This window comes from Tiliqua scincoides, chromosome 8, assembly GCF_035046505.1.
Source record: "Tiliqua scincoides isolate rTilSci1 chromosome 8, rTilSci1.hap2, whole genome shotgun sequence".
Taxonomy (NCBI): Eukaryota; Metazoa; Chordata; class Lepidosauria; order Squamata; family Scincidae; genus Tiliqua; species Tiliqua scincoides.
Window position 1 is genome coordinate 15423967 of NC_089828.1, and position 26227 is coordinate 15450193.

At 42.3% G+C, this 26227-nt stretch overlaps 1 protein-coding gene across 2 annotated transcripts; it reads left to right on the forward strand.

Annotated features, from left to right (window-relative positions):
- Positions 1-292: 292 nt before the first annotated feature.
- On the forward strand, positions 293-25838 carry PKM (pyruvate kinase M1/2). 2 transcript variants are annotated; one of them, XM_066636648.1, is made up of 11 exons: positions 293-400; positions 8539-8708; positions 10060-10151; positions 12821-12952; positions 14154-14340; positions 14702-14972; positions 15302-15452; positions 16241-16393; positions 19861-20027; positions 24230-24411; positions 24734-25838. In XM_066636648.1, the coding sequence occupies exons 2-11, from the start codon at positions 8558-8560 to the stop codon at positions 24838-24840; spliced, it is 1593 nt and encodes a 530-aa protein (XP_066492745.1). In that variant the 5' UTR covers positions 293-400; positions 8539-8557; the 3' UTR covers positions 24841-25838. The 2 variants fall into 2 exon arrangements, with proteins under 2 accessions (XP_066492745.1, XP_066492744.1); XM_066636647.1 differs by lacking the exon at positions 19861-20027 and adding an exon at positions 20560-20726 and having other exon boundaries at positions 294-400.
- Positions 25839-26227: the final 389 nt, after the last annotated feature.

The following is a 26227-nucleotide window of genomic DNA, read 5'->3' on the forward strand; positions in this document are numbered from 1 at the left end:
GGCGCCTGGGAGGCCACTGGGAGAGGCAGGAGGCTGGACTAGGTGGGCCTTGGTCCTGATCCAGCAGGGCTGTCTGATGCTCTTATGTGCTGCGGCCCCTTTAAGAACCGCTGCCGTTGCCACTCAGCAGCCGCGTGCCGGCTGGTTGGCCTCTTCTCCATTGGACTGGCTTTTCTCACTGTGCTTGTTCACGAACTGCAGATATCCCTCCGCGGAAGGCGAGAAAGAAGTGCGGAGGCCTCGCCCACCCGGCCCCGCAGAACTGGGACTGAGAGCGCGCGGAGGGATCTGTGTGGGCGTGCTGCGGTTGCTCGCAGGCACCTTGACGGCGGGCGGCTCGAGGAGCGCCTCAGAGAGGTGGAGACTCTCCCGTTGGACTGACGCTTGAGTGGCTGGGCAGGTAAGGGGGAGGCAGGGCAGAGGCAGGGCGTGGTGCTCGGGGCTCGGCAGCGCCACAGGCGACCTTTCTTATTCCTCACAGCCCAACCCTGGGCATGTCTACTCAGAAGTAAGTCCCAGTATAGCCAATGGGGTTTACTCCCAGGAAAGTGGCTGGATTTGCAGCCTCAGAGCCCAATCCTGTGGGTGTCTACTCAGAAGTAAGCCCCGTTATAGTCAGTGGGCTTACTCCCAGGTAAGTGTGAACAGGATTGTAGCCCGAGAACCCAAGCCTATGCATGTCTACTCGAAAGTAAGTCCCATTATTGTCAGTGGGGCTTACTCCCAGGAAAGCATGGATGGGATTGCAACCTAGGATCTCAACGCTAGTTATGTCTACTCAACAGTAAATCCCATTATAGTCAATGGAGCTTACTCCCAGGTAAGTGTGACGAGAATTGGGCTCTGAGGAGATGGGAGGATTGCACTGCCACACTTAGTTTCTCTCCTCACCAAACATTTGCCTCGTTCCTCAAGATTCATACATGTTCAGGCATGCTTACATACATGTTTATGTGTGTCATGTTTAGGATTTATTGTCCTCTGTGCATGTTTAGGTACACTTACACACATGTCCACGCATGACTTGTTTAGGCATGCTTGCATACATGCTTCTGTATTTGTTTAGCATGTAGGAACAGTTCAAAAAGTTCTCGTGGGGAGGGGAGGTCATGGGGGGGAAAATAAGCCAGTGTATAGTGATGGGGGTGCCTCCTCTTGTGGTCTCCAGTGGCATAGCTGGGGCGTGTAAAGCACTAAATCTTGCAGGGAGCCTCACTGCAGGGGGCCCTTGCACACTGCTGCGGTGAGGCCCCCTGCAAGACTTGGAGCCCAATCCCATGCATGTCTACTCAGAAGTGAGTCCCATCATAGTCCATGGGGCTTACACCCAGGGAAGTGTAGATAGGGTTGGAGCCCTAGTGCCTTGCACCCCCTCTAGCTACACCACTGGTAGCCTCCATCCCTCAGAGAGAGGAGGCAGCGTGTGGTGCCTTTGTGGGAGTGTTAGATAAGCCCTTTGTCCTTGCTAGACCCCAGGAAATGGGGGGGGGGAGTTCCCCTCATTCCGGCCTTGAGGCATTTTCTCCCCTCCCCCTCATAAAGCATGGAAGCAGCTCCCCCCTCTCCATTTCTCCCATCTCTATGGAAATGGGCATGTTTGGGGTGAGGGGACACTGGGGAGTGCTACTGTGCACGTGGGCCACGGTGAGGGGATGTTACTGCTACTGCGTATGCAAAGGGAACTGTCCTTCGGGGTGGCCATCATGGTTTCCTGCTCTGGGTTTCTTTTCCTCCCCCCTCCTTCTACCTAGCTTTAGAAAGCTGCCTCTCTTCCTTCTGAGCCCTTACTTCCCAAGGAGGGCCTCAGAAGAGGGTAGGTGGTGGGGGGAAAGATATCATGTTGCATTATGTGCCTTTTTGTGGCCTGATTATCTTCCTGCAAAGGTCTTTGTGAGGAAAGTGGGGGGGACGGACGGACGGACATAGATACAAGGCAATCAAAGCCTTGTTATCTCAGCCTTCAGTCTGGGCAGCCCAGTCCCATGCATGTTTGTGGAAAGTCCCATTCTGCTTTTTTCATTAAGAGAAAATCAGGTGGACCATTTACTGGTTGACTAGATTGGGGTCAGGGCATGAAAAAGGTTGAAGACTACCAATCAATCAATACAGTATGAGACTGGGCCCCACAGTCAATCTCCCCCCCTCCCGGGACCCTATCCTCCCACTCCTGCCCTTGTCGCCACCCACTCCCTGCCTCAGTAATGGTTTTCCAGCACAGTACATTAACCAAATATTCAGAGAACAGAAAGAGTTATCACAAAGCCTGGCACGAGTGAAAGCTATTTTAGCAGAATTGCCAGAAACCTGAGCAGGACTGGGACAGTCTCCTGGTACCTGAAGGGGTACACCAGGTGCCTCCCCCTTTACCTGGTGGTGCTCTAGTCCAGTGGTCTTCAACCTTTTTCATTCCCTTAAGCTGCCGCAACCCCACAACTGAGACTGCAATTCCTTTGGGTCCTGACTCAAAGATTGAAGAACACTATGGACTAGATTGTTTTGAGAAGGATGCTTTAGGCCTGATACCATTAGCTTTCTCAAAAATACGACCCCCCCCCATTCTTTGTTTTATTTGCGTGTCCTTAGCTATGCCTACTGAGAAGCTAGAATTTCTCCTCAGGAGCAGGGCAACCATGATGAGGCAATTTCTCCTGGCTGACCTTGGATGCTGCAGCAGCAGCAACATGGGGGGGGGGAGTATGTGTGCTGGAATAGGAACAAAGAGATGGTTGCCTGTGCCTTAAAAAGTATCTTTGTAATACTTGGAGTTTTGTAAAGTGCGGAACTCATGAAGCACATTATATTTGGGGTGGAAGCATATGAAGTTAAGCAGAGTTGGATCTGTTTAGTACTTGATTAGAACAAGGAAACCTTGATATTTCTTGTCTGTAATTGAATGGCTGTAGTCTGTGGTGAGCCTTTCTCTGCAGTCTATTAAATATGGTAAAAAGTAAAGTTGTTTAAAGAATTTCAGTTTTTGCAGTACTAATAATGGTTACATTAATTTGCACTAGAATTGTGCACAGATTAGGAAAACTATGACTCTAGGCACTTGTAGACTGTTGCCTTGCCATGCTAGAAGTAGTGACAGCTCAGAATATTTATATACTGCTCATTAACAAAGGCCTCAGTGGCTTACATAGCAAAAGAATAAGAAAATGTTTCCTGTCTGAAAAGGGTTTGCAGTCAAGCAATGCATGAGTCCAGGTTCTTATGCTGTTTTTTTGGGCAGAGCTGATATTGTGTGCTTTCCAGAATCTTCTGGGATGTTTACTAGGCAATACCTCTCCTTTGTCTAGGGATAGGCCAATGAAAGCTCAGCCAGCCCTGCTCTTATATCTGAAAAGGTATCATGGCCTTGGCTAAATTTGCTGTTTGCATGCAGGTTTGTATTTCAATCCATGGGGAGGGGAGAGACTTAAAACCTGCCTTGAGTGTAGAAGCTAGCAACCATGGATCTTTTCCGGTGTTCAGAGTGAGATCCCCCATCAAGTTTTCTGTGTGGTGATGGGGTGAAGAATGTGTCTAAATCTGGTGTGAAGTGAAAGGAGAATGTTGCTATGTTCAACATGTGCTTGGATGGGGGTAGTTGATTGCAAATAATGATTCCTACCAATTTCAACCAAAATTCGGGGACCCACTGGGAGGTGAAGAATGAGAACATTTGGTGTGCCTGAACTTTATAATGGGCTGTATTTGCATGTATCTTGAAATATTATACATGTTAAGACAATGGCAAGGAAGTGGTAGACATCCCTACAGATGTGATGCAATTTCCAGTTACTGAAAGAAATGACTAAGCAAATGGTAGGTTAATGATACAACTGAAAATCATTTCCTTAGAGTATCTTGGCTCTGTCTTGACTGGAAATTTAGTTGAATAAAATGGCTCTGGGACAGCACATGGTCCATAGACCATGTCTGGCCAGCCAGAGCTTTTCCTCAGTACAGGATTCCCTGTGTTACTATTATGTGGAAGCTTGTCCACCAGTTGAGTGTTCTGAGGGGGAAAGGCTTGGTAAATGGGTCAGTGAACTTCAAGTTTACCTGTACTGTACTGGATTTGGAGTCTGAGTCATCTGTTGCATAGTAAAGGCCAGTTAGAACACCTTCTGCAGCTGAAACAAGCTTCAACTGACTTCTGGCATGACACCATTTAAACTATAGAGGGCAGGCTCTAATATGGTGTTAGCTTGACTCATCAGGGAAGGGAATTTAATGATGGCAGATACATCCATGTTCTAACTGCTCTGTATTCTTGGCTATAAAACAGGCAGTTTTTCTTCAAAAGAAGCCAGTAAACAGACTCTTGCCTTTCTCCTAAAGGGCTTACAAAAAGTAGTACAATACAAGGATTTTATGAAATGCATTACAGACATTGCATATAGTTACTTTGCAATATGAAAAGCAGATTTATTCAATATTGTCTCATACAATCTGCTGTATATTGGCATAAAATAAACCATTTTAGAAAGGATTTTATAGTAGTAGATCAGCTGGGATGACAAATCATGTAATCTATAGTCTCATTTTTATATCTGTCATATTGGGGCGTGGTAGTATTGTCTCTTATAAGCAATTATTTCATTGCTTCATTAAAATCCAGCACAGTCAAGTTTGAGCACTATTAAAAAATATTATGCTACAATTAATGTTGGTGTTCAGGATAATTATCTTAATTTTTGACAGATAGCAAACTGCACAAAAGTCTCCTTTGCACATGCTGAAAACACACCTTTACTGTAGCCTATAGCTTAGTTCTTAAACTGTTTGGCTCCACAACAAAGCTTCAGTGAAACTACCTCTGCTCACACAATGTCCTGTTTTTTCCTCCAAGCTGGAAACTTGATAATGCAATAAATGAAAAGGAAAAATGTGTTGGTACATATAATGAAGATATTCCATGTGGAGTTTGTTCTTTGCTTCAAGAAAAAGGGACCTTTTATTCTGATATAGACCAGGCTACTCTAAGATCAGGAGTAGCCGCAGTATGCTGTGAGGGCTTGCACGTAGGATTCCGGTAGGATTGGATTCAAATGAGACTGTAGTAGCATCCTATTGCCACTGCTGTATGTATGCGCAGGAAAGCATCTTTCAAATGATGCAGCCAGTAGTGGCATGATGGGAAGAGTCTCTAAATTTAGCTGAGGACTTGTTCTCATTCTGCTTCATGTAATATGGTCATCTGTTTCACTAGTTCAGCAGACAGCTTCTCAAAATAAAGATTTAAAGCAATATTTTTTAGTAAGGCAGTAGCTTTATGGTATGCTGTAAAATAGTTGAAAATTTGAAAGAGGCATATTAGGGGGCTGTGTATTTAAAATCTCTTGCAGTTTAAAATAATGATCTCCCAACACTTTTGAAAAAGAACAGCATATGCTCTCTCCTCTTTATAGTTGTTTCTTAGCTTTATGAAACTTGTAATAATTGTCCATTTCATCTGTTCCTAATGTGTTAACAATTTGTAAGCGTGACCTTAAACCTATCATAGGATGTAGCCCTTCTATGATAGTCTGTTTGTATTAGATCATATGTTGTCTTGTTGTTCAGGAAAATGAACATAGTATAGTATGTTGTTGTGGACTCACATGACCCTCTAGAGCCCATTAATTTGTTCTTTGCAAGTCAGCATTGAAACATTCCAGGTTATATAGATACCTACCTGGATCAGAGCATATTAAAATGTGATTCTTGGGAATGACTTGGATATGCTCACAGCAGGGCTTTCTTTGTTTTAAAAAGTTTTTGGTTTAAAAAAAAAATCCTGCTTGTTAAAAGCTTTATGGAACACAGATATGATATTCTTAAACTGTAAGTTTAGTATAGGTATTTAAGATTTTTGCTGTTTTTCTCTCTTCCCTGTCGTTCATGTTTTGAATATCAGTTGTTTGAAAATAAATATGGTGAAACTGAACTGCTTGTTACTTTTGAAGAGGGTATGAATAGCCACCTTAGAAATCTGAAAGGATCACAGTTTTCCAAGATATGTTGTCTGCTTTTTTAATTATGCTGACCATAGTGAATAATCTAGGCTAGACTATGGATGTGAAACTACTGTGGTGCAGTGCACACAAACTTGTCATCCTCTGTATTTGTGTTCCCAACACCCAGGCTTCTCAGTGCAAGGTTATGTTGTGAAATTTAAATAGCATCTTTAGACTTCAGTATATATGTGACTGGAGCTGAAAGTTGCCTCCCAAACAAGAAATGCTAGTTTTCATAACTTTTTTCCCAAGCAGGCAGTAATTGGGACTGTCTTTTCCAAGAAGTGTTATGTTTTATGCAGAAGTGTGTTTCTACGAAGACTCCATAGAGAAGAATTTGGGTGCATAAGAGTCTTCCTGCTTTTACTGTGCTGGAAAGCAGTGTATCGTCACTGCAGCACCTCTTTTCTGAATCCTGATTTTCAGAGATAGATGTCTGCATGTTATTTGAAAGTGAGTCAGCATCTTCTATGAGGCCAGAGCAAGAGCTGCCTCTCTCTGAATCAGGCTACTGGAAGAAAAAAGCATCCTGCGGGAAAGAAGAGTACTGAAGTGCATCCAAATGAATTGGAGCTGACTGCGAGGGAAGCTGCACGTACTCCAGAGGTCCTGACCAGAAAGGGTGGAGCTTCTCTTCCTGATCACAGCTATGTAAAAGAGCTAATGTACAAAGCCTAAAGCTGCTTAGAACAACCCTATAGCTAGAGGTGTTTAGTTTCCAGTGAGTAAGATAGGATTGCAGCCCAAGTTGTACTGAACACAATAGACTTACTTGGTAAAATAAATAACACCATTTTCAAACACCTCTACTTATAGTAGATTTCTGATTTAATGTAATGAACAGAATTCAGAAGTCATAAGAACCTTGCATTGTAACTTGTAGAACACAAATTTAAGTTGAGAAAAATTGGTTAGTGAAAACCATTTGTCTCATGCTGTTACTGAAAAACTGTTTTAAGTAATTTGAAATATCTAATTAGAACAAAGCTTCCTCTTGGCTCAGCAGAACTGTGAGGAGGGAGGGAGTTCTGTAGTGTGATATTAGAAGAAAAAAATGATATTTAGATGTATGACAAAAGCATTACTGAAACAGGAAGTGAAAGTTCTCTTTAATGCAGAATGCTGATTTAAAGTTGTAGGTTAGCTACTTAGATCAGTAACTTAGTGTAGAATGGATGTTGGAATGCATGGTGTAATATAAAATAACTCTTTAACGTGTTTAACATTAAGGTGCATGATTGCCAGGTGATCTGCATGACTTGCACATCTCAAATGTGGTTGAGCTTTGTGAAAGTCTTGCTCAAGCAACAGCAGACATGGGAGCATAGCAGTATATTACAGAGTAAAATATTCCATTTAAAGTGAAAGTAGAATCCCTACATTTGTGGTATACAGTAGTAACTTGTGTTTGTATCAGTAATGTAAAGGATGTAAGTTGGTGTATAGGCCACCTATCAAGAAGCAGTATTAAACTTGAACCCATTTAGCTGTTCATGCTTATTGCCTAGTTTTAAACTTCCATAATGTAAGTTTGGCAGTTGAACAAGGTATCTAAACTAGTTTTTAAAAAGCCTATGTTAGTGGTTCTCAAACTTTTAGGGAGCTTTACTTCCTAAGAAAGTCTTTGCAGGGGAGGGGCGAGGGCAGTGATGTGCCTTGCTAAGGGATTGCAACCCACCAGTTTGTGTAAAGGTCCCCTAGTCCCTTTAAAGGGCAGGGGAAGAGGTGACAGCAGCTAGGTGATGCCGCTAAGAGGGGGTGCTTTCACTCACTGCAGGCTGCTGCAGGCTCCAGGAGGTTCTGAAAGCCCTGCACCGTCTTCTACAGGGCTCCTGGAGACTTGGAATCTTCAAATGATGCAATTGCAAAGCACTCCCTGGAAACCAGAAGTGCTTTGCAATTGCATCATTTGAAAATTCTAAGCCTTGGGGAGCTCTGCACAGGGCTACCTGCACCTCCTGGAGCCTGCAGTGAGTAAAAGCCCCCCCCCCTTAGCGACATCACATAGCTGCTGTCACCTCTTCCCCTGCCCTTTAAAGGGACCAGGGGACCTTTACACAAACTGGTGGGTTGGAATCCATCAGTTTGAGAAACACTGCCCTATGTAATATGCCTCTGCATCTATTTTAAAGTACAGTTTGACTACAACTACCTGTAGTAACTTTTGTCTTTCTGTGATGAGATGGATCAAGCTCTTTAGTTTATCAGTCCTTGGTGTAATATGTTCCATGTTTTTGTTTATATGTACAGAGAGTTGCACAGGCAGTTTTTGGATCTGCTGCTAGATGGTAATTTGTAATTTTTCCCTCTGCAGATCTATGGAACAGGCTGTAGTCATTCCTCTGAAGCCAGTATGTTAGAACTGGCTGGCCTGAAATTCCTCTTCATGTCTAGACCTCAGTGTATGAAACATGTGTTTTCTAGAAACACATTTTTGCGGTTGGATTAAAGATAAAAGTGGGTGTGTGGTGAACTGGGAATGTGCATGTCTCTTGCCCAAAGGGAACACTCAGCTTTATTGCAGGTTTCTAAGTACAGTATATTTATTTCCTGTTAGATAACTAATCTCAGCAACCATGTCTAAACACCATGATGCCGGAACTGCTTTCATCCAGACCCAGCAGTTGCATGCTGCCATGGCAGATACATTCCTGGAACACATGTGCCGTCTGGACATTGACTCTGCACCAATCAATGCAAGGAACACTGGCATTATATGCACAATTGGTAAGTTGAGTTTAGCCACACATTGATTATGTCTCCTAAATTAGATAAATGATTTGAAAAAATGTGTAAGTAATCATCTGTTTAGAACAGTGGTTCCCAAACTCCTACAGGGAAGTTTAGGAACCAGATAAGTCTTTGCAGTGTTGGGGAAGGGGTGGTGTTGATGTAGCAGCGAGTATGGTGCTGCAGTGACCAAGAGGCTTTTTCACTTACCTTGGAGGGCAGCACTGGCCTTCAGTAGGGTATGGGGGACTCAGCGGGCCTCATCATTGCTCTAACCAGTGTTTATCTGTGGTAGGAACCCTCTTCAATTGGAAGTTGCCACCATTCTTGCAGGGCCACTCCCCTTCAGGGGGAATGCCCTGGTTCCCCTGGTGGGTCATAACCCACTGGTTTGGGAACCACTAGTTTAGAAAGTTTCATGTGGTTAATTATAGCTGTTCTCATTAGTATTGTAGTCAGAACATCAGATAGGTGAGAATGGACCTGTAGGTAGTTGGCAATTAGGGAGAAAGTGAAACCAGTTCAGTGCTTAGATGTGGGTCTGAGCAGCCTTTCCTTTGCCTTGTGTAAGACTGAGGAAGTAAAACTCTTGAGGCTATGCTCAATTTGTATATAGCAAACTTGCAGCATGTGGGAGGTAGTTGATACTTTTCCAAAAATTGGCTCCTGTAATAATTTACCCCTTATACATTTTTACTGCATCATATTTCAACAAAGGCAGTGTATCTCGAGGTTTCTCCCTGCCTTGTATGATTGTAACATGATTTTAACATGCATGTATGTGTCAGTCTTTCAGAAGTTTTTACAAGATGTTGAAAACACGTGAACAGAAAAATGTGAACTGCTCTTTGAATGTTAGTCCTGTGAAAATTGGCAGCTTTCCTCATAAAACTTTTGCATGATCTTTCAGAGTAGCTTTGGACTGGTCCAGCTGGAAGTGCTTGATAACTACTGAAGGGAAATTTGCGCAGGAGGAATGTGCTACAGTTTCCGCCTGTGCCAGTTTCTCTGAACATTACAGGCGGCAGTGCCACCCAGATAGGAGAATGTACATCCAGCTGGCACCACTTCCATTATATCCATTGCTGCTTCTAACCTTGAGTTGTAATGTGTGATTGAGTTGCAGTCACTTACTAAATGGTTTTCAAGATTGGGTATAAAAAAGTTTGGCTTAGCTGGGTTTTTGTTGGTTCTGTACTAGAGTCTAGATATCAAACTGTTATGTAAATACTGCTGTGAATGAAACCATTTCTCTGGAAAGGCTGCAAATGCATCTTTCAATATCCATTGCCTTGGTTAGTATTTAACAAAATGACTTATGCTAATGAAGATTTGTCTTCATTTCTAGGCCCAGCTTCTCGGTCAGTGGAAATACTGAAAGAAATGATTAAATCTGGCATGAATGTTGCCCGTCTCAACTTCTCTCATGGAACTCATGAGGTAAGAGTAAATTGGAGGGTAAAGATTGCACAAAAATACTTTAAATAGTTGTCACTTGCATTGTTGCACAGAGTACATTAGCTGCTGGTTTTAGTAATGAAGCTCTTACCTGACTTCAGAAATGGCACATTCTAGCAAATGGCACATTCTAACAAATTTAGATTCTAAAGTTATTTGACAGGGTACTAATGCATACTAATGCATATTGTGTCTTCCCTTCTACAACCTTTTAATTGTTTCTCAGACTGTTCTCAGACCCCCCTGTCTGTTTTTGTACATCATGAGGAATATTGCATTTGTCTCTGAACTGCATCTTGTTGGTATGAGTCCAATGATCAAACCTAACATGTTTCTTTTGATTTTTAATTCAGTCTTTTCAGGATGCCTGCTACTTACTTAGCTAGTATCTCTCTTGGCCTGTGTCATTTAATGTGCTAATATAATCTCATAGTTGCATTACTTACATTATTCCATGGGAAGAAAATCAATGGAGTAACTTTGATACTGGAGTTGTATTTTTTTTGCTTTCAGATAACATAACCTCGTAGTTGCATTACTTTTATCCATGGGAAGAAAATCAATGGAGTAACTTTGATACTGGAGCTGTATTTCTTTGCTTTCAGATAATAGTGCAATTATAAAAGCCTTTAAAGTTTAAACAAATATAATTTATATGAATGGAGCACAAATTGAGTTCATCAGGAACTTGTATTTAAAGAAACTTAAACTTTCATAAGAATGTCTAACTGCATTGAAATACAGAACATCATCCAGCCACCATGTGGGATTTGGGCTCATAGGAGTAAATGTCAGACTGGAGCTCAAAAAAATCTGTCCGTACATAGTGTCCACTTCGGTACTTACTGAAAGTTCACCTGCTAAAGGTCACATCTCTGTTACTGGATACTGCTGATGCATCCTGGACTTATAAACAGGGTCTTGAAGTGTTCTTACTCTAGTAGCTACAAGCAACTGTCCCTCTCTTCTTGCAAATTGTTAAAATATCATGCTGAAGTTAATGAGAATCTGGTCAAGTATGATGTCAGCCAAAAGCATTTGTTATCAAGATTTTAGCAGCAAATGCTATCTGAAAATAGGCTGCCAATTTTCCCTTTGCAAAAATAAGAGGTTTTCAAGGAGATATTTATGGCTAACTGCTGAAGAGGTTGCCATGTTGAAATTTTGATGGATTTTAATATATATAGTTTGAGAATACAACTACAAGATAACCCTGGCTTTTTAAAAGCAGGCTGCTTAGGTTAAGGTCATTTTAAAATGCCAGTAACTTCTAGAAGAGAACAAGCCCCTTTCTATAAATAGAAGAGCCGTCTCACTGTTACAAGTAGTTGAGAAGTCTCCCATTCCCTACTGCAACTTTCCTTAAATGCCATTTTAAATATCTTTGACCTGGTGCTCTTAACTTTCGAAAGGTCATGCTACAGACAGGACAAAAGTTCCATTTTAGCACATACAATGGTGAGGCCTCTTCCATCTGCCTGTATTCCTTTAAAAGACATCATGCTAATGTGCATAAAAGTCAACAGGTTTGAGACTGTTGCTGTATTTTTAACAAATTATCAGGTTCCTAGGATGAAGGAAAATTAAGAATAACTCATTGCCCTCATTGTATTGTATGAGAATAACTCATTGCCCTCATTGTATTGTATTGCCCTCATTGCCTATTGTATGTTCATCCCTCATCTTTTGAAATTTCACATGATTTTAATATCCTAGAAACAGATTGCTGGTGGAGATACTGTGTTGTAAATGGTGTTCTGATGACCTAAACCATTGTTTATTACTTTTGGAGAGAAAGTGAAAACCTGTCTGACTTCCACTGTAAATGTGCCATGAAGTCTCCCATGATGTAGTGTCTTGCTGTTTTCTGGTTTGACAGTGGTAGTGGTTAAATGCTAAATTGCCTTGACTGTGAACTTTGTTTGACTTTATTGCTGTTAAATCAAGATAAGCAAGCAGTTCTACTAGAGAAAAGCTGTGAAGAGAAAGTCATCTGATAGTGGGGAAACTACTCTGACTTTAGTTAACTAAATCTGAAGATGGTTCCAGTATATAAGAGCCCCGCTGGATAAGGCTGATCTAGTCCAACTTCCTGTATCTCACAGTGGCCCACCAGATGCTTCAGGGAGCATGTAAGACAGCAAGATACATCTATGCTGTTGCCACTCAACAACAGTAGTGTTGTCCTTGCATTTTCAGCTGAATCGAACACTAGTTTGCACTGATGCAGAGAGCTTAGTTAGCAAATTATATGCTTAAGTACAGTTCTAGGTACTCTTATCCATGTTGACTGCCACATAATAAATGGATGAGTGTGAGCAGAAGACTTGTTAGTTCGTTGTGGTCTAGTCTCCAGAATAAAATACTGTACAAGTTTGTAATCTTACGAGGTTTTTATGGGAGTAAATGCCACTGAACCCAGTGGGTTTTGCTTCCAAGTAAGCTTGCATAAGGTTGTGCTGTGTCTTGAGCCATAAAACTAATGGACAAATATACCTTGTATTTAGCAAAACGTTCTGACAATAAATAGGAAATATTAATTGATTACCTGCCTGCGCACACACCAGCTATTATGCTAATGAATGAAACATGGGTTTGGCTAGGAATGTGTGTCTTAAACTCCGTGATATTTATATTGTCTTCCCTTTTAGTACCACGCAGGAACAATCAAGAATGTACGAGAAGCTACTGAGAGCTTTGCCTCTGATCCTATTACATACAGACCTGTTGCTGTTGCGCTAGATACTAAGGGACCTGAAATCCGAACTGGACTTATCAAGGGTGTAAGTTTGTGACATGGTCCTGTTCTTTGGTCTAGTTATCATTGTATAAATGGTTTTTATTCTTTTTGAACTTACGTCCCCGATATATTTGAGCCAGTAATGGATTCTGCAGTAAGATTGAACTTCTCATGCACAGTTGAGTTGAACCTTCAACCACATGTAAGGATTTGTGGATTACAGTTTTAATCAAACATATCTGACCTCTCCAGGAACTATACATACAATTATTCTTGGAACAGAGCAACCACTCCTCTGGATCAGATTGGGATAAAATAGTTTGTATTAGATTAGGAATGTAATCATTCTCTGAAATCCAGTGGGAATTTGTGAGGGTGATTTACCAGATAGCACTATTCCAGTTTGGTTCTTGCTGTTAAAGGAAAGTTCTACTTGCTTCAGGCTTCTGTTCTTTCTGGAGCTTTACCCCCATTGCAGGTATTCTTGCCTCTTGGTTTGAGTGCCATTGTTTTAAGGGTGATACTGCCTTTCTTTAGTAGCTGCCATATTAAATTATGATGAGCAGTTCTGTTTTACAGTATCTTGTCTTTCTTTAAAGCAGGAATGTCCAAAGTTTTTGGCAGGAGGTCCACATCATCTCTGACACTGTGTTGGGGCCGGGGGGGGGGGAAGAATTAATTTACATTTAAAATTTGAATTAATTTACATTACATAAATGAATATATTAAAAGATGAACTTATATGAATGAATAACAGTCTTGCAATAGCTCAAGGCCTATAAAAGGCTTTGCACAAAGCAAGGCTGGCCTTTCCTTTGCTGCTGCTACTGCATCACAGATATGAAACAGCAAGCAGTGGGGGAAGCCCTCATTCCACAGCTCATGCGAGAGGTCAAACAGTCGCCCTCATGCTGAGAGCAGTTGCATTGGGCCAGTGCGGGCTCCAACAAACTTCTGGAGGGCCAGAGGCTCATTGGAGACTGGGGGCTCCTTGAGGGCCGCATTGAGAGTCCTTGAGGGCCGTATGTGGCCCCAGGGCCGGGGTTTGGGCACCCCTGATCTAAAGCATGAGGTCACACAAAAAATGGAGCATCGGTGTAAGGCTGCAAGCTACAAGCTTCCAGCACCTTTGTGAATGTGTTGCATTTGGAAGGCACAAATCCTGTTGCATAGCATTAGTTCTTTGGGAGGTGAATATCTCTGGATGAGGCTGTTCATACTTCCTATGCTATTTATACTTTTAGAGTGGCACAGCAGAAGTGGAGCTAAAGAAGGGTGCAGCTCTGAAAGTGACCCTGGACAATGCCTATATGGAAAAATGTGATGAGAATGTATTGTGGGTGGACTACAAGAATCTCATCAAAGTTGTGAATGTTGGCAGTAAAATCTATGTGGATGATGGCCTTATTTCTCTTCAGGTTAAGGAGAAAGGTATGTTGAGACAGGACTTGGGTGGTACAGCCAGAATTTCAAAAGGAAAACATTTTTACATAGTGATGCTATTCGTATAACAGTCCTTTCATTCAGCTGGGTCTGTGTAAAAAATAAATAAATCCATATTTACATATGTAAAAGGTGGGTATACACCTCACAGTAATGAAAAATACTTGGTCTCCTTAAAAAGACTTATTGTGTTTTTTAGTACACTCTTATAGCTACAAGGTATCAGTCATCTGAATTGATGTTACCTACTCATCAGACATGTTGAGAAAGAAATGGGGTTGGTACAGAAAATGGTGGAAGGAAATTGAAACTTGGTCTGAACCTGCTAACTTCTTTTGGGTTTCTGTAGGTGCTGACTATGTCCTCACAGAAGTTGAAAATGGTGGGATGCTAGGCAGCAAAAAAGGTGTAAATCTGCCAGGTGCTGCAGTTGATCTTCCTGCTGTTTCTGAGAAGGACATCCAGGATCTAAAATTTGGTGTGGAACAGAATGTGGACATGGTGTTTGCTTCCTTCATCCGCAAGGCTGCTGATGTTCATGCTGTTAGGAATGTGCTGGGTGAAAAGGGAAAGAACATCAAGATAATTAGCAAGATTGAAAACCATGAAGGAGTACGCAGGTAAGCTGGCTGTTACAATTGTGGCACTTTATTAGTAGTGAGAACCCTGCCCTTCTGTCTTTGTTTCTCAAAAGTCATTGTTATGAGTGAAAACTTACCTTGAACAGGAGATTTGTATAGGTTAAGCCTGCTAACACAGCTCTAGTTTTGCATTGTTAATCACAGAACTAGAATAAGATGGGTAACACTAAATGCAATCAAGTGTTGCCCACTCAACTGGAGTGCATAAGCTGTTTTGTGCTGTGCTGCTGCCCCCCTCTCCTGGATAGTGGTGGTGTGTGCATCTAAGATAGCTTTCACGTGTGCGTTTTTTCCTGCTTGCCTTTCAGATTTGATGAAATTTTGGAGGCAAGTGACGGTATCATGGTAGCTCGTGGTGATCTTGGTATTGAGATTCCTGCTGAAAAGGTCTTCCTTGCCCAGAAAATGATGATTGGCCGATGCAATAGGGCTGGCAAGCCAATAATCTGTGCTACTCAGGTATTTCAGACAAACTGACTCCACTTTCTGAAGATTCTTGTGCCTGAGGAATATGTGGTGATTCTTGCATGACATTCTACCTTGACAGTAAGCATGGAAGTGTTGAGAAATGAAAATACGTATACTTTCTACAGTGAGACACATACAGATTGAGACTTGTTTGTTACAGATTGTTCACATTTTGTTTGGTTAGATGTAAAAATTACATATTAGCAAGAAAGCTTGACTAGAATTCTTGTGTGGGTTGCAGTGACCTAGATGTTAACAGTTGTAGAAGAGAAGATTAGAGCTTTGATCAAAATTTAAAATGTCTGCCAGTAATGACTCTGGAAAAAGTACACTTTTGGCTCAATACAACTTGCTGATGTTTTAATTGGCACATTTTGTTCTCTGTATACAGTAGTCCCTTGGTATTCATGGGGTGGTGGTCCAGGAATGGATCCCCACAGAAACTAGGGGATAGTGGGGTCCGTGTTAAGATGGCAAGGGATCACTGTATGCAGCTAGCACAGAGCTTGCCTGCAATAGGCTGTCTGGGAATACTATAGACTTGTTCAAGTGGGAGGAGGCTGGAGAATAATCATAAGCAAGAAAAAAGCATATTCCTCGTTAATGCTTGTAACAGTTGCTTCTGTGTAAATGTAGCAGTGTTGCTATTTCAAGTGGTGATATATAGGATTCAGCTTGAATGAAGTGTGGCATATGGCTGAAGCATTACAAGTTTATTTTGTAAATAAGGCAGGTTCAGTGGCAGTGAAAATATTAACTCACTTGTCTTTTCTTATCAGATGTTGGAGAGCATGATAAAGAAACCACGTCCAACACGTGCGGAGGGGAGTGATGTAGCTAATGCTGTCCTGGATGGAGCTGACTGTATCATGCTGTCTGGGGAGACTGCCAAAGGAGACTACCCTCTGGAGGCTGTTCGTATGCAACACCTAGTGAGTGATACACAATTTGGTTTCAGATAGCTGTACTTTTGTGTGCTAATACTCATAAGCTAAGCCCCCAGTGCCCCCATAAAATCCCTTGCAAAGTCCTTTAGTAGTTGATAGGCAGTAAATGGCTGGCCTGCATACATGCTGCATGGCTACCAATCCAACCAGTGGGGTACTAAGAGTTTCTTCCACCAACTGCATGTGTAAAACACTGCTTTATACTGAACATAATTTTTGCATAACTGAACTGCAAGAACTTGATTTTGGAAGCCTCAGGTGGGATTCCATATTCCATCCAGTTTCCCCATACTAGAGTAGCCTGTTTCAAGTCTTCATTGTTCTGCCACACCAGATAAAAGTGGGTGCTCTAATTTACAAACAGTATATAAAATCTGAGTCCTACTCCCAATCTCATTCTGGAGATCTGACTGAGCCCTAGAATTACCATGTGGTGGTGGGGCTGGGCTATTGCAGTTTGCTCACTTACAGTATGATTGCTTTGTGTTCATCAGTTGATACCCTTGGACAGTATTATAAAATGTTTGTTGCATGACTGACCCTTTTACATGTTTGAAACTGCCAGGGAACACTCTGCTCTGCTTTGGATTTCTCCAGTTTCTATTGACAATTTGACCTCAAGTACCAAAATTAAAGTATTGATTGTGTTGGCTGTCTGCTGAGAATTGCAGCCCTGTTAACCTACTAGTTTGAGAGCTCAGGTTAGCTAGCTTATTTGATAAAACTCTTGCATAATGTAGAAGTGTGCTAGTGCTATCTCCTCACTTGAACTCCTTTCGTTTTATAACCTGGCACACTAGCAAACAAAAGTGGGTACCAGTTCCTATGAGCCAGTGGCAGCTGAGCATGTTTGTAATTCAGCCTGTCTACTAACTATCTAAAGCTTCCTGTCATTAAATGCTCAAAGACTTTGGCATCTTGCTATAGGTATAAGATTTATTACAGTGTACTTAAGCAACTTTTAATGAGTAGAACAGCTGAAACTTGCAGGATGCTGGTCAATATTTGCTATGAAAATTAAGATGGTTGCTGTCAAAAGTGTGTTGAAGACCCTGTATTGCTTGGATGCTCTTGCTTCTAATTTCTGTATTGGAGATCACCACTGTTGTAGCACATGGAAGGATTCCAAAGTGGCTTGGTTTTTTGATGCATTCTCCTAAAAGAGAAAGTTAAAGAAAATATAGAATATGTGAAAGATGAAATGCTGAAAAGACAAGAAATTGGAAGATCCAATCCCCACTAAGTTTAACTTGTGCAAAAAATTGTCTATGAACAGGCTCATAGAACTTTAATTCTTGAAGCTTGTGAGAAAAAGCAGATGGGAAGTTGTAAACTTCTTGTGGGACTGTGCTGGTTTTGTACTTGGAACCCTTCCCTGTGATGTGACAGTTTCCTTCTTTTCCTGAAGGACCAGTTGGTGAGCTTCCATCCACATTCTGAAATGGTAACAGCCACAGACACAGGCTTCCTAATACCGTGGGCCCCTGTTTTCACAGATCCTGTATTCACGGAATCAGCTTCTCCGGGCCTCCAATGCCTAATAAGGCATCTAAAACCTCTCTTTCAGTTTCATGGAGAAATCAGAAGTCCCAGGTTTTGAGGTGCTGAGCCTGGCAGAGACCGTGGATGGGTGTCCGTGGCCTCCTTTGAGCTCAGAAGCCCCTCTGGAAGGGAGCAAGACTCCCCTAGCCTCTGGAGGGTCCAGATTGCAGGGATGGGTGTTTGCCTGTATCAGCAGTTTTGGCTGTCTGCAGAGGGTTCCGGAATGGAACACCTGCAGACAAGGGGCATGCCTTTATTTGGGAACATTTATGATAAACTTTCCAGACACATGTTTCCAAGGGATAAGCGTACATTCAAAGCAGAGTGGGAGCAAGATGGCCCAAGCCAGATTAAAGCAAGCAAACTAAAAGACCAGGGTAGACAAAAGTGAGCACATTTCAGTCAGTAAGTGTTATTCTCTCAGGGTCACCGCCTGTCATGGTTCAGAAGATGGGGGGGAGGGGAAGAGACCAAAAGCAGGGCCTCTAAGGAAGATCTCTCCTGGGCTGATGTGAGAATTGACAGTCTATAAGGTACCTGTGCCCCAAATGCAAGACCCTGAATTGAGTTTGTGCAGTTGTGTGTTAAAAATGGCAAGATGTTCCATATTTATGTTAATACCTAATATTGCCTTACCTGTGAGACCCAGACCCAGGATGTGCTGCCCTGGGTTAGAGTCTCTGAATTTCAGTCATCGTGTTTGTCTGATACATTTAAGATCCCAAGTAACAACTCTGCTGCTACACAACATTCAGCATTCCATTGACTCTGATCATCTCTAGGTAACAGTGGGTTTCTCTGGCTTTATACTGTCCTGCTAATCTACTCCTCTTGGCCTACTTTTACCTCATAGGGTTAAATAATGGGAATAAACTCTTGCACAGAAGTTACTACAAAAGAATTCCTAATGTGTCATGCTATAAACTCCCATTTTCTGTCTAGCTGAAAACTCTTGAATCAACAATTTCTCTATAATTTAAAGCAAATGCCATACAAGTCTCTACTTTGGTTGACAAGAATGCATGTAGCTTAATCTAAAAAAAAGTAATGTTCAGTGTGCTGCAGTCTATCTGTACTACTAGAACTACTATTTTAATCAACAATTTCAGCAAACTTCAGGTTTTGGAAGAATAGCAGTCAGTCCTGTACACATTTGGAAGTTCAGTTGTATTTGGCCAGTGTGGCTTAATCCTAGGCAAGTGTGCATAGGATTATACTCCCTGGTGCAATCCTATGCATATTTCTTAGGAAGCAATTTCATTTGAACTCAGAATGTAACGGTCTACTCCTAAACACTTATTTTGGTGTACAGTCACTGAGCATTGGCAGAACTCCTTCACATTGGCTACTGGATCAGATTGATTTTACAGCCAAATGAGAGACTTGGTTTTCTATTAAAGTGCAGGATGGTGCAGTGGAAGAATGTATTTGAAATTCTTTTCCTTTACAGAACAAAGCAGTAAAGTTTCTGGTCACCAAGAACCAGGAATTAAACTCTTGTCCTTGTTAATAACGCTATTTTAGTCTGACAGTCTGTAACAGCAGCAAAATTGGCAAGTCATGAGCTTGCCAAGCTGAGATTCTCTACCTTTCTCTCCCCCCCCCCCCCGTTTAGAGGAGGAATAAACACATTGCTCTAAATTCTGACTTGGAATGCAAGAGTCATTTCATAAGAACCTGGCATCTAATTGGCATCTTCAACAACTAAAACTGGATCCTGTCAGAATTGTGATAGTGGCTTTTTATTTGGAAAACTAGGCATGCTGCACCATCCTGCCTTTAATCTTGCAAGCAAATCTGACATGCTATTAACACTCCTCACAAATTAACTTGATCATATTACTCTGGTGTATCTCTTTCCTTTCTGTGTTGCTCCTCTTTTCCTCCCTCCCTCTCACTCTGGCCTACAGATTGCTCGTGAGGCTGAGGCAGCAATCTTTCACCGTCAGCTGTTTGAAGAACTTTTCCGCATCACTGCTAACAACAGGGACCCTGCTGATGCCATGGCTGTAGGCGCTGTGGAGGCCTCTTTTAAGTGCTTAGCTGCAGCTGTGATAGTTTTGACAGAGTCTGGCAGGTAGGGTTCTGAGTTAGGCAGACAACTAGGATTTGTAAAATATGTTCCAAAGTGACTAGAGCTCACAACAACTTCAAGTGGTTTCTATAGGTGGTAAACCAGTTCCTCACACAGCTCTTTTTAATTAAAACCATCAGTCTGTCCTCATTCTTTTAGGAAAGCAGGATTTGAGGTAGGTAGAAGCAGAGCAAGAGTGACTGGCAGTTGTGAATGGGTGAATGTAAAGATGATGGGCAGAATGGAGTGGGGTGACTTGACAGATGTTAACTTTCAGAAAGAAATTTCTTGGTTCTTCTACCCAGTGAGTGGATCCATTTCCAAATAGCAGGTGATAATTTTTTTTTTTTGAGGGCCTACAAACCATATTTTTGATGAGTTGCCGCATCTTACTGCTAAATTCTCACTTGAGTGAGTTTGGCTTAAACAACTCTACACTTGTATACAGAGATTCTGTCAAGTCCAGCTCCCCTCCTTCACTCATGCCATTAGACTGATGTGAATGTCGTCTTCCGAATGCGTGTTGCTCTTATAGATTGCTCGCGAAGCAGAGGCAGCCATCTTTCACAGGCAATTGTTTGAAGAGCTCCGTCGGCTGGCCCCCCTCAACCGGGATCCTACTGAAGCTGCCGCTGTTGGCGCTGTAGAAGCTTCCTTCAAGTGCTGCAGTGGGGCCATTATCGTACTCACCAAGTCTGGAAGGTAGGAGGTGGAAGGTTCTAGCAGGAGTCGCGTGGACCTCAGTATGTCAGGTGGCTGGATAACAGGCACAAACCAAGCTTCTAAATATCTACCTCAGTCAGAAGTACTGTGACTTGTGAAGTCTGAGTGGAGGAGTTTTTAACTATGTTGTTCTCTCTTAATTTTATCTGGATCACAAAGTTAACAGTTAAATTCTTATGCTGCCTTTCCAAAGCAAGTCTCAGGATTGTTTACAGTAATGAAAACTATGGATGTAATTATCATTAATGACTAAAAGCAACATCCAAACTAATTGTGGTGTGGAGCAGATAAGCGCATCAGCCAAGATACGTAGCAGTTAAAATAACAAGTTATAAAAATTGTGGGTTAAGACCAAGCTCATGCTTAAGATACTAAAGCTGGAAGGTTTAGCAAACTAAAAAAGTTTACCTTAAAAACTATATTCAGGTGGGGCCTGAATATATCCGCAAAGGATCTGATCTCAGATCCCCCCCCAATACCGAAAACTATCGATAATGATATCCACTGTTTTGGTCCCTTTTCTGCTCCAGTCACCTCTGGAGCACTTTCTGAGGCTGCACACATCCGCCCATTGCCTCTGCAGGCTTCAGAATGTCTCTTAGAGGCAAAAAAAACAGCTGGTTTTTGGACAAAAAGTGAAAAGTCCTGCTCTCATTAAGACATTATTAGTTGCTTGCTATGCTAAGCAATAGAGTGTGCTGCTCCAAACATGACATAATTCACCTTCCATGAATCTGAGGCATGGAGCTGGATCTCAGAACTGGCAGATCTTTTCATTCCTTATGGGGAGGAGTTGCTCCTAGACACCAGATTGCTTAGGACAGTGGTCCTCAAACTGCGTGAGTTGCGACCCACCAGTTAATGTAATGCTTCCCCTGTCCCTTTAAGGAGCAAGGGAAGAGAGGCAGGAAAGCAACCCCCAGGATTGTGTCCCAAGTGGGAGGGGGGCAAAGAGTGGGTGCTTTCACTTATCTGGTCTCAGTGATGGCTGCAGGGAGCCCAGTGCAGCCCTCCACAGGGCTTCCCGAGACTTGGAATCTTGAAAAGGAGATTTCGCAGAGCACTTCCTGTTTTCAGGAGGTGCATTGCAATCATTGTTTCAAGATTCCAAGCCTCGGTAAGCCCTGCAGAGGGCTGCGCTGGGCCCCCTGAACCTCATGCAGCCCTCACTGAGTCCAAGTAAGTGAAAACACACCCCCTTTAGGGATACGATCCTGGGGGTCGCTTTCCTGCCATTGCCCCCCTACAGACTTACTGAGGGAGTAAAGCTCCCTCAAAGTTTGAGAACCACTGGCTTATGGCTTTCAACCAGAGATAACCAAAGTGGTCCACTGGGAAGTGAAGATTCTTATGGCCTTGGCTATCCTAAAATTTGTGTCATAACCTTATGGGTATGGCCAAAAGTCTTCTGGTAGAAAAACCAGATGTGTGTGCCCCATATAGGTAGAACTGGACTGCACTACAGGGCTCACCTTTAGTGTGACACTAGCATAAGTTCTTAAATGGGTTAATGTGAATTTGGTGTTCTATAAATTTTAAGCACCATGAGATATCCTGTCCACAAGTATCGGGGTCCCGAAAGTCTACTGACCCTGATTTCTGTAAACTGAAGGTGTACCTGAACAACTTAGAATGTGAATTCAAGTGTACATTGTACCTAGTACATAAGTAAATACTTTGCCATAAAAGTCATTTCTGCCCAAAGTTGCATATATGCAACAGGGACCAAATGTGTACATCTATGGGCCAGGCAAAAATGGGTTAATGAAAAGTAGTTTAGCAACACTTCCCTGTAGAAACAGTGACATAAGCTCTATCCACACAAAGGGTGCAGTTGTATAATGTGTGGAAAATGCACTGTGTACGCATGCCATGTGTGGTAATATAAACTTTAGCACTAGAATCAATACTTCTTTGGATGTATTTGATACAAGAGGAGCAAATTGCCCAGAAGTGTGCTTTTTGTGCAAACCCACACTGTAAGCCAGTGATTTTCAACCTTTTTCATCTCACGGCACACTAACAAGGTATTAAAAATGGTCAAGGCACACCACCAGGTTTTTGACAATTGACAAGGCATACCTTGCTGCCAGTGGGGGTTCACATCTCCCATTGGCCCTATTAATAAATAACCTTCCACTAAATTCCTGTGGCACACCAGTGGACCACTCGCAGCACACGGGTGTGCCACGGCACAGTGGTTGAAAATGGCTGCTGTAAGCAGGCAATTTTTAAGCTTCCTTTTATGAAGTTGGATGACTTATGTAATAGAGTAAGAGGAGGAACTAAAGCTGCATACTGCCTGTAGACCATTGTAGATCGTATTGCAGTGGCTTCTGAATCTGCTTGAAATCAGAGTGGGTTTAAGCTATATTGCAAGCATGTTGTGAGGAGTTCGCTTATAAGGGTTCCTGTCAGCCTTTACACTTGACCTTTCTGAAGACATCTGAACTTTAGAAGGCTAATTTAGCTCTGGATTCTGTTTCATCCAAGTACTGGTATGGATTCCTGGAACCACTTAATGGTTTCTGATGCTACACTCAATTCAATTTACTGCATATATTGAATGATTGGCATGAACAACAAATGAAGAAAGATGTTTAAGATCACTTTTCCATGTTGGACTTGAAATCTGTACTGGTTGAGAAGCTATACTTTATCCTATTGGGAGCAGATTGATCAGAAATCTTGCTCAACACTATACCATGCTCAACCCTAATGCGTAGGGTTAATCTTGGAACAAATTTCCCTGGTAGTCTTAAGAAGTACAAACATGAGTACTACTTCCCGTTTCATAGCTGGGCAGTATGATGGGCAAGGGTGCATTTTCTCTTTGACCAAGTTGGGTATTTACTTCATGGTTCCTGTCTTGTTAACAGTGACATGCTTGCAGCAAGAAGCTCCCTGAGCTTTTAGTTGCACATTGGGGGTTTGCACAGCTGCTGCTCAATAGCATGAGGAGCAGCCTTCTGGTGCCTCCCCATTAATAGAAAAGGGGATTTTCCTTAATCTGATAGCATTTAATATGACACCTTAATCTGATGGTCTCATAGCAGTGGTAGTCTCATGACACTTGACCGATGGTTTCTAGTATTAGAAATCCAGATTTTTAGAAGAGTGCAATAGAAAGAATATTGATGAAAGTGGTACTAACCTTTCCTCTTAGACAAGAGGTAAGGGTACCTCCTTACAGTAGAATGTCTTCTGCAGCCCCAAACCTGGAACTTGGGCTAAAGCATATCAAAACTGCACCTGTTCCTGTATATCAAACTATAATATGATCACTAAAAGAAGGAAAATTGCTGGCATAGTCTGTTGCTAGCATAGTCTTCCAGAATCAGCATATTTGTCTCCCCTTAGAATCTGTCTTTTGCGTGTGTGCTTTACTTCGCTGTTGTATGTGGGGTTCACTGTACATAGCTATTTGGCTTAAGATTTGATGGGTTAAGATGAGCAAGTTTACCATGTGTTTTCTTTTCTAGATCTGCTCATCTGGTGTCAAGGTATCGCCCACGTGCTCCCATCATTGCTGTGACCCGTAATGATCAGACAGCACGACAGGCCCATCTCTACCGTGGCATTTTCCCTGTGCTGTGCAAAGAACCAACCCATGATGCCTGGGCAGAAGATGTTGACCTCAGAGTTAACCTAGGCATGAATGTCGGTATGTTATCCTTGACTCTGCTCTTCTATGCTATAATCGTAGAAGAGATACAAAATGCCTACATTTGCATGCAAGTTAACAGAGGTTCTTGTAGGTTTTTTGATAACTGTCACCTCTGTTACTCTGTACCAGTATTTTTATCATTTAGAGGTAGTGTAACAATTATAACTAAAACTGGTTTTAGAATTGAAAGCCCAAGTAAGAGCATTCCTTCAGGTTTGCTTCCAAACCCATGGCACTACTGTCCCAAGGAGTTCTCTCAGTCTGTTAATTCTTCATTCTATAAGGCCTATTCTTCTCACTGTTTTCCTTCTCCTTCCAGGCAAAGCTCGTGGATTCTTCAAGACTGGTGACCTGGTCATAGTGCTTACAGGGTGGCGTCCTGGATCCGGTTTCACTAATACCATGCGTGTGGTGCCAGTTCCATAAACACCAAGCCCAGTAACCTCGTCCCTCTCCTCCTTTCTCACCACTTCTCCCTTGCATTAGACCAGCGATTGCTTGCAGTATTGTCCTCGTCTCTAGAATGGATAGAGACTGCCAAACATCACCAAGTGCAGTCATTTGGGGGGGAAGAGAGGTTAAAATCTAGAAGTACTTGAATTAGTTCTCTGATATGCAAAACCTTGCCCATTTCTTTCCCATTTCAGGCTACCCTGACTTATTTGTTGGGAGCCAGTATAAGACTGCCCAGCTTTGATAACTTGGGCTGCCCAGTGTCTTCTGCAACTTGAGTGTAGAGAAACTGAGAATCCTAATCTGTCTTGACTGGCAGGGCATGTATGCCTTGTCTTTATGTCATAGCCCCCTCTTCCACATTTCTGTAGGTCTGTACTGTTGGGTCTTCACCCATGTACTCCAATTAGGAGCTACACTAGACCATAGCTCTCTAGTTCTTGCAGCATCTCATTAGCTTTGCTGTGTCCCTGTGGGTTTGCAGGGGTTCTTGGTACACTTTAACTTGAACTCTACCACACAACCACATTGATATCTAAATGTACACTCCAATAGGTGGTGATAGAAGGCAACACCTGCTTACCCCAGAAGTACCAGAAAGCCAGTTTCTAAACTGCTGCTGTACTTCTCCTCCTTCAGCTGCTCAAAAGAGTGATGTAAACAAGGTTTTGCAGCATGTTTGCAACAAGATGCCAGGTATAGACTGCTTCAAGTCTGATTATAATGACAGATCTGGCAAATCTCATGTACGGTACTTAAAGGGGCTGAGCAGTGCCCTCAGTTCCATCCAATGCTCTCCCACATTTTGAGCTGCTAAGAGCTGCTTCTGCACCTGTTGCAGTGTTTGTGTTCCAAGTTGTAATGTTTCCCAAGAGCACTATCCTCAATCTGAATAAGTTACCTACTGTAACAGGTGTATTGGATTGTAGAGTACAACTTCGTACATCAATAAAGCAGACTTCACACACCTATTAGTGCCTGTTCTGTTTTGTGGCTTAATTTTCTTATCTGCAAGTTGGAGTGCTCGGGTGTATAGAAAAATGAGCCTTTTCCTTGAACTGTTCTAGGCTATTAGTTTCTATGCAGGCTGACTTTTGAGAATACCCTGTTAAAGGCCAATGAACTACAGTTTGTGTATTTATGTATGGGTCTCTTGTTTGCTGCTTATGTTGATGCTCAACATAACATAGGAAAAAGGTAGCTGCTGTATACATTGCCATGAGCAGAGATTGAATGGATGGTGGAGCTTCAAAGGTGTTGGGGGTGGGGTGGGGAGATGGGACACTATCAGGCATAGCAGGGAAATGCTTGGATGAAAGTAGCTTAACAAAACAGTATGCATCTTGATAAAAGCGCAAAA